This window comes from Sturnira hondurensis, unplaced genomic scaffold (assembly GCF_014824575.4).
Source record: "Sturnira hondurensis isolate 20B ecotype Veracruz unplaced genomic scaffold, ASM1482457v3 Scaffold0014384, whole genome shotgun sequence".
Lineage (NCBI taxonomy): Eukaryota > Metazoa > Chordata > Mammalia > Chiroptera > Phyllostomidae > Sturnira > Sturnira hondurensis.
The window spans coordinates 35137883-35145858 of NW_028087015.1; the positions used below are offsets into that span (position 1 = coordinate 35137883).

The 7976-nt window shown below is 44.7% G+C and overlaps 1 protein-coding gene across 1 annotated transcript; it reads left to right on the top strand.

Moving 5' to 3' along the window:
* The first annotated feature begins 209 nt into the window (after positions 1–209).
* On the top strand, positions 210–725 carry LOC118998576 (Golgi phosphoprotein 3-like). The gene has a single exon (XM_037062805.1). It carries the CDS (start codon positions 225–227, stop codon positions 588–590), a length of 366 nt encoding a protein of 121 aa, XP_036918700.1. The 5' UTR covers positions 210–224; the 3' UTR covers positions 591–725.
* Positions 726–7976: the final 7251 nt, after the last annotated feature.

Sequence of the window (7976 nt, forward strand, 5' to 3'; positions counted from 1 at the left end):
CCACGAGGGGCTCACGTTCTGGGAAAACGGGCTGCCCCAGAGCCCTCCTGTAGCCCACTCCTCCAGAAACACACCAGCTACAACGAACACGCGTTGCTCTTCGTATTTTAAACACGGAGAAAGACAATAACGGCTGAGATTCTCCTCTAACTTTTAAAAGCTTTTGGTCAGCGAGACATAAGTCCCCTAGAGTTGCATCACCAGTTATGAAACAGGGAAGGACGATGGAGATCCCGGTGGAAAAGGGCGTGCTGACCACCGAGAAGCAGAACTTCCTCCTCTTTGACATGACGACGCACCCCCTCACCAACAACGACATCAAGCAGCGCCTCATCAGGAAGGTCCAGGAAGCCGTCCTCGACAAGTGGGTGAACGACCCTCACCGCATGGACAAGCGCCTGCTGGCCCTCATTTACCTGGCCCACGCCTCGGACGTGCTGGAGAACGCGTTCGCCCCCCTCCTGGATGAGCCGTACGACTTGGCCACCAAGCGGGTGCGGCAGCTCCTCGACCTGGACCCCGAGGCGGAGTGTCTGAAGGCCAGCACCAGCGAGGTCCTGTGGGCGGTGGTGGCGGCCTTCACCAAGTAGCCCCGCCGAGGGGCGCGTCCTCCTTTCTCTGTCCGCCGACCACTCCGTTCCACGGACTTCTGGTTTTCCGGAATTTGTGCTCCCCTGCACTAACATTGGCTTTTGTTTTATAAAATAATAGGGGGCTTGTCCTTTTCTGTGTGTTTGTATGTAGGTATCTGCTGGTATGCGCGAGGTTCAGAAAAAAGTTTTACTGCTTAGGGGCATTTCATTCCTTCCTGAGTTCAAGAGACTTGCCCTTCTCACTCTAGCAGGTTTTGGAATTCTCCAATGTCCACTTCAAACTCCTTCCAGTTCTAAACACACATCATGAGTATGCACTCAGTTTCAAATTTCCATCAAGCACAAACTCTTCTATGGTCTTAAAAAATGGAGACAGAAATCAGACACACACACAAAGCTTTTAACTTACTGAAAGCAAAAGGCTGTATCTAAGGGCATTTTATGATAGAGCTCAACAGGGTGCACACCGTAACATTTTTTTCCTGGCATTATTCTAAATGACTTAAGTCAGGCAGAAAAAGATAAATGCTACAATACATGGTGTCCCTTATATGTGGAATCTAAAACAGTCAAAGCCACAGAAACAGAGACTAGAATGGTGTTTGCCAGGGACTAGGGGGTGGGGGAATGGGGAGATGGGTGTTGGTTAAAGAGCACAAATTTCCAGGTAAAAGGTGAATAAGTTTGGGGGACCTAATATTAGGACAGCGTGGTGATTAGTTAATAACCCTGTACTATATACTTTAAAGTTGCTGAGAGAATAGATCTTACATGTTCTCACCACAAAAAAGAAATGGTGATTATGTGACAGGATGAAGGTGTCAGCCAAAGCTAGGGTGGTAATCATTTTGCAATACATAAAGTGATTTTATATATAGATAAAAAGATAGACTGCAAAGGTATACTGCAGGATGTACAGGCTCTGGCACAAATAACGCCCCTTTTTATTACAACATCTTTGATAAGCATGTAATTCTGCAACACAACAATATCACACTCAAGCACACCACGTGACATTTGAGGTGGAATGTTCAAATTAAAATTTAAGTTATCGCCCCCATGTTATTACCTAGCAACCACACTCGAGCAGGTGTGGCTTCTGCTGGACCCTGTATCTTGACATATATTCTATATGTTATATATGTCAATTGTATCTCAACAAAGCTGGAAAAATTGCTTTGCACACCCCAGATTTGTATTTTTGCTCTATTAAATCATAACGGCAAACTGCTCCATAAGGCTGCTCAGGTTGAGCTCCATCCCATTTCTGCGGTATGTAGTGTTGACTCCCGGTGGATTGCTCCCCGGATAGCTGTTTCCATAGCTTCGTCATAAATCTCCATCACTGCGAGGACCGGTCCTTTCTACAAAACTGTGGTGGTGACTCTGAGCCCCTTGCTCCCCCGTGTAAAATTGAAGGACACACTATCCAGCTCCCTGAAACACCCTGTGAGGGTTTTGATGGGTGTGACACAGACCGCGCAGATTTATTGGACGGGACTGACATCTTTATGATATGGAATCCTTTCATCCAGGAACGTGGCACGAGTTTCTGCAGTAAATTAAATACGGCCACAGGGTTCTTGCTGCTTCTGTGAAGAGGTGGAGCCTCTTTTCCGCCTTCTTTAATCTGGGCTAGCTTTGCCCTTTGCTTTATCCAGCAGAGTGTGGCCAAGGTAACATCTTGCAAGTCCCAGAGTTTGGGACACATAGCACGATGTAGCGTCTGCCTTCGTGCTCTTGGAATGTTGCCCTGAGCCCACCGTAGCACAATGAAGCCCGGGATGAAAGAGCACATGGGACGAGAGATGCAGCTGTCCCAGCCCCACTCAGCACCCAGACAGCTGACCTGCTGGCTGAGCACAGCTGCGTGCGTGAGCTTACGTGAAAGCAGCAGAGAACTGCTTGGCTGGCCCAGAATTTCGGGGAATGATGCACTCTCGTTGATGTAAGCCATTAAACTTGGGGGTGTCTTATTCCACAACAAAGCCTAGTGGAAAGAGAAAATGGTGACTAAGAATGAAGTGCTCTGTAATCAAAACCTGGTACCTGTGACGTGGCCTTTGGACTGGCTAGTGGATCGAGGCGGGCGGGGCAGCAAGGAGGCTGCCAGTGGAAGTGGAAAAACTACGAGTTGGCGGGTGGGAACTACTACTGAAGTCTGGAAGGACAGTCAATCATGTTCTGCGCTGATGAAAAAAGTGTCAAAACTGTCACCAATACCATGTGAACCAGAAGCAACATGTGGCCAACCCATAGAATTGTGAGAAATATTGGATTATTATTCCATTAAGAAAATAAGTTTTGAGTGGTTTTGTACAATAGACAATGACCTTGTGAACCTGGCTGTTAAGGACTGAATTGTGTCCCCTCAAAAGTGCATATTTGGAATTCCTGCCCCCTAATATGTCTTCATTTAGAGGTAGAGCCTGGAGGGAGACAGACAATTAGGTCCTGAGAGCAGGGTCCTAATCTCATAGGACTGGTGTCCTTATCAAAGAAAGAGCACAAATAACCTGTCTGTTGATATTCTTGGGGTTTTTCTTTACATAGATGATATTATCCGGAAAGGATGGTGTTCATTTCGAGCTATTATACTTGATTCTTCCTGAGCTAAGTGGTCAGCATTTATTTTTTATTTTTTTATTTAATTTTGCAATAGGCATTACATGTACATGCTCCAAGAAACAATAAAAAGTGTATGGATACATTTCCTGAGCTAAGTTGGCAGCGTTTATACACTACCCATAGTGACATTTTGCCCTATCTTCATTCCTTTGTCTTCTCACAATGGCTAACACAGTATCAACCAATACAGACATTAGCAGATGTCTCTGTTCTTTGGCTGCCTTTGATAAAAAATGTTTCTAAATTTTGTCATTAAAATTGCGATGGTTTACCCCTGGCTGGTGGGGCTCAGCGGATTGAGTGCCTGCCTGTGAACCAAGAGGTCACTGGTTTGACTTCCAGCCAGGGCACATACATGGGTTGTGGGCCAGGTCCCCAGTTGGGGGTGCACAAGAGGCAACCACACATTGACATTTCTGTTCCCCTCTTTCTCCCTCCCTTCCCCTTTGTCTAGAAATACATTTTAAAAAATTGTAATGTTTTATATAGATTGTGGGAGAGATACTCAACCAGATTAAGGAAGTTAGCTTCTATCTTTAAATTGCTGAAAGCTTATCATGATTGAGAATGAAATTGTATCCCCTTTTTTTTGTCTTTTAATTTTGAGGTATACCTTCCATACTGTGAAAAGTAGAGATCAAAAGTGGTGACTTTAATGAGCCTTGATACACGTACGCCATGTCACGCACACCCCCTCATGCTGTAGAGCATTCTCCTAACCCTGGAAAACTCTCTCACGCTCCTTCTCAGCAATACTCCTGAGCTGACCGAACTTTTGATTTTTCACATTAGGCTAAGTGATTGATAAGTTTGTTTCTTCCTTTTCCTGATCTCTCTCTCTTTTCTGAGCGGTATCCCATTATCTGAACATACTACAATTTACTTAGTGCTTGTCTTGTGGGACCATTTGGGTTGTTCCCAGCTTTGAGTCACCTAAAAGCTGCTATAGACTTATGAAATCCCTGCGCGAGTCTGCTCTGCAGGACCATCGCATTTCCCAGGGGGACACCTCTGCTGCGTGGCTGCATGGTAGGTACCTTGCTGCACACGTTCTCAGAGAGAGGGTGTGAGTCGGACTGGGGACGGGGGGGAAATAGCCATCTTCCTTCTTGATCATTCTACATAAATTAGGCAACATCATAAGCCCTGGTAACAGACCAAGACTCCCCAATCATCTTTCCAGTGCCTCATTTTAAAATATAAACATCATCAAGGATCACAGATACCCGTTGGGGTTCCCCCTCCCCCCCATCAGCTTTGTTTCAGCCCCGTCTCTCATTCTTGCCCCACAGTGTACATCCAATCTTTGGTTCCAAAGTTTTCTGGGGTTCGGTCCATCAAAGATCTTCCTTCCTGACCAAGTTTTCCCCTGGGAACCCTTTAAGCTGTGCCGTTCTGTCTTTCGAATTAATTAGCACTCATCTTTCTAGTTTTTGTCAACTGAGGGCATCATTTAGGCTCACCTGTTTTTCATTCATTAACCAGAAGTATAGGGAAGTCTCAAGAGAAGCAAAAAAAAAAGTTACCAAGTGCAGATCAATTGTGTTTAATAAAAACTGTGTACACCTAGTAAGTTCTTTTTGAAGAAGGTCAAAATCATCTTAAGACTGTAGTCAAATCAAAGAGAAATACTTTACAATAGTGTAAGAAAGCTATGTTCCATATGAAATTACATACTAAATTATTGATTCTGGCTATCCCACCTGCTAGCTATATGATTTGGGGGAAATTATGTGATCTCTCAGAGCCTCAGTATTTTCTTGTCTAAAATGGAATTAATAAAACCTTGAGAATTAAGAGTTACGAGCACATACAATAAATATGAAGTTTAATTAATATAAATTCTATTTTTTATTTGAAATGAATAAATGAAAGATGGAAATTAGTGAGATGTTCATCAGAATTGGTCTTTGTTAAAAGCAAAGCTGAAAAGTAGGTTAGCGACATCTCAGTAGAGAATCTATTGCAAAGAGAAGAGCATTTCTGATGGATTTTAGTCTATTATCTGGCTAAATCTTGTCTTTAAAAACCACACTGCTTCTTTCTCTTCTCTAAGCATTTTCTGCTCTCTTCCTTCTGCCTTGTAAGCCCTACCTGTCTGAAAAGAAGACAGGTGAAGTGTGTCAGCCAGGGTCTCATCAGGAAGCTGACTGACTTCACTTCAGCGAGTTCCAAAGATAAGACTTTAATAAGGGAATTCCTTCCGAGCGGTAGATAAGGGAATGAACAGCGGATATCGAGGCGTGTACAGGCAAGCAGTAGAAGGCAGCCATTACCACACCAAGGGCAAGAGGGACAAAGAAGAGGAACAGAATTCCTGGAGCCCAGAAAAGTAAGATGGGAAGGAGTGGCCATCTAGCAGAACCCCTGATTGTGGTGGGACACAGTGACCCCCTGAGACTTAGCAACACAGGAAGGAAGAGAGGAAGCAGTTTCCTGATACTCCTTTCCCCTCCCACCACCAGGTCCCCTTTCAGGCTACTGGAAGCCAGTTGTCAAGGGCGCCTGGGAGAGGCGATCCTCCTAGGGGCCCCGGGTAAGGGAGAGAGAGGGCATGCAGCAGCAAAGGGAGACAGATCAGCACGGGAAGATTTTAAGGAATATCTGCGGCATGACTTGGAGGGACCTCAAGATGTGTGAAAAGTCCAAACATCCTCAATGACAGGAAGCGGCTGAAACAGAAAACTGCAAGTCACCTTGTGGGGAAACCAAACTTCTTCACTTCATCTTTGATACCAGTATATAGAAATAGATGCAGGCATTTCCAATTAGAAAGGAAGATCATTTCATGTTGCATATTTCATGCCTTCAGGTGACTCTGAATTCATTACCTCAATGAATTACCAACTGCCACTCAGGGGACAACAAAGGAGCAAAAGCGCCAGCCCCGAATTAGTGGGACTGACAGCTAAGGCATCAAGTACTGTTTGCAATGTGTGCCTGTGTGCAGGTCCAGGAAATGTCTCAGCTCCGTAAGGATTTGTTTAAAAATTCAAATCCCACAGACTGAATTATTTATCATGTCCTGAGAAATCCACTAAGTTCTAGGTGACACTTCTTTTAACACGATTCTAGGAGTGAGATTGTGTATTCCTGGCCTTTTACTTGCAGTCCAGTGGTGTGCCTTTTGATAATAAAGCCTAGTCATAGTATTTGATTCACAATTGTGTCCCATGGTGGCTGACATTTTGGTGCTTTGTATGCAGTGAAGTATTTATCAAGCAGTATGTCTTATTTCAAGTTGATGACTTCCTCTACTAGGAATCAGTGGATGGGATCCAGGGGCCCGTGAAATCCCCAAAATTGATTGCAAGATGTTTGGCATGCGTGTGTTTTTCTGGGAAGATCTATTGTTTCCACAAATATTCCAAAGTTATTCTTTCCTCTGCCTTTCTAAATCAAGTAGCGCTCCTCTGTCTGGTTTTCGTCAACTAACCGACGGCCCATCTACGTTTTATCTCACTATGTGGGCTTACATATTTGCATTCCTTGCCTGTCATTACAGAGGATTCTCAAACAAAAGAAAGGTAGGCAAGTACGATCAACTGTTTTTCACGTTGGGAGCCGTGGCTGAATACGAATGTATTGGAAGGGGAAACTGGGTAAAAGATGAGAGAGCTATAAAAAATTCTTTCAAAATAGAGATAGGAATTTATCACAGAGATCCCCCTCCCTGGCCATCTTGTTGGCTGGCCTTATGGTGCTTTAAATGAGAGAGTTCGGGGCATAAAAAATAAAAAGACCATCTTTTGCCTGAATTTAATGGTTTGTCCACGGGGGATTGGTCTCACGATCCTGGGTAGGGACCCATTCTCTTTTTGAATCTCCCACCATATTTATTCAGGGGTTTTACTTGATGGTAGCAGAATATTCTTGAGCCTGCCAAGATGATTGCAGAACGGCCCGTGGATGAAATAGTTGGTGCTGCATCCTGGGCATCGTGCACTGATCCAACGGAATTGCTGCCTGTTTGGGCAAGTATCGCACAGATGCTGGATAAAGAAGGGGTCTCAGACTCAGTGCCTACTGGGAGCTGGCCTGGTGGGAGGTGGGTGGGTAGTGTTGAACCACAGACATTATGCTTCAGATCCAAAGGGGGTAGCCTTTACTCCACATTTTTAGATGAAAAATTCTAATTTGTGGAAGTCGGCAACAGATTCAAAACATTTTAAAATACTGTGTGGGATGAACATATGTTTTGAGGGTGTATTTGGCCCAAGGGCTGCCAGTTTGGGATCTCTGGTGGAGAGCCGTCGTTCCCAAGCCCAGCTGCAGCTAGGAATCATCTGTGGAGCTGCAGAAACACAGATGCCCAGTCTCCTCCCAACTTGCTGAATCTCATCTCGGGGGGGCGATGCCCGTGCACGGCCAGGTTTAAGAACCATGAGAGCAAAGAATTGGCTGATGGAATAGCATTTACCATCCTTAAAACTACAAAACTCAAAAATGATCACACTGAAGGAAGTCAGACGAGAAATGAACAAACTGCCCTCACGGGAGAGTGAATATGGCGAAGACTTGCAGGAACGCCTTTAAGCGTGCTCTCCCGTGTCTCAAATGTTGTTTTATGATAGTCCAGCAGAGCTGTGCCTAGCCACATGTGGCTACTTAATTTAAGTCAATTAAAATTAAATAAAATGTAAAATTCAGTGGCTTAGTTGCACTAGCTGCATTTCAAGTGCTAAGCAGCCACACGTGGCTTGCGGCTTCCATCTCAGACAGAGCAGATACAGAGCATTTCCACCATCGCAGAGA

Bases quoted from the DNA above. Each gene is read 5' to 3' on its own strand.
- LOC118998576 (XM_037062805.1), top strand. From the start codon at position 225: ATGGAGATCCCGGTGGAAAAGGGCGTGCTGACCACCGAGAAGCAGAAC.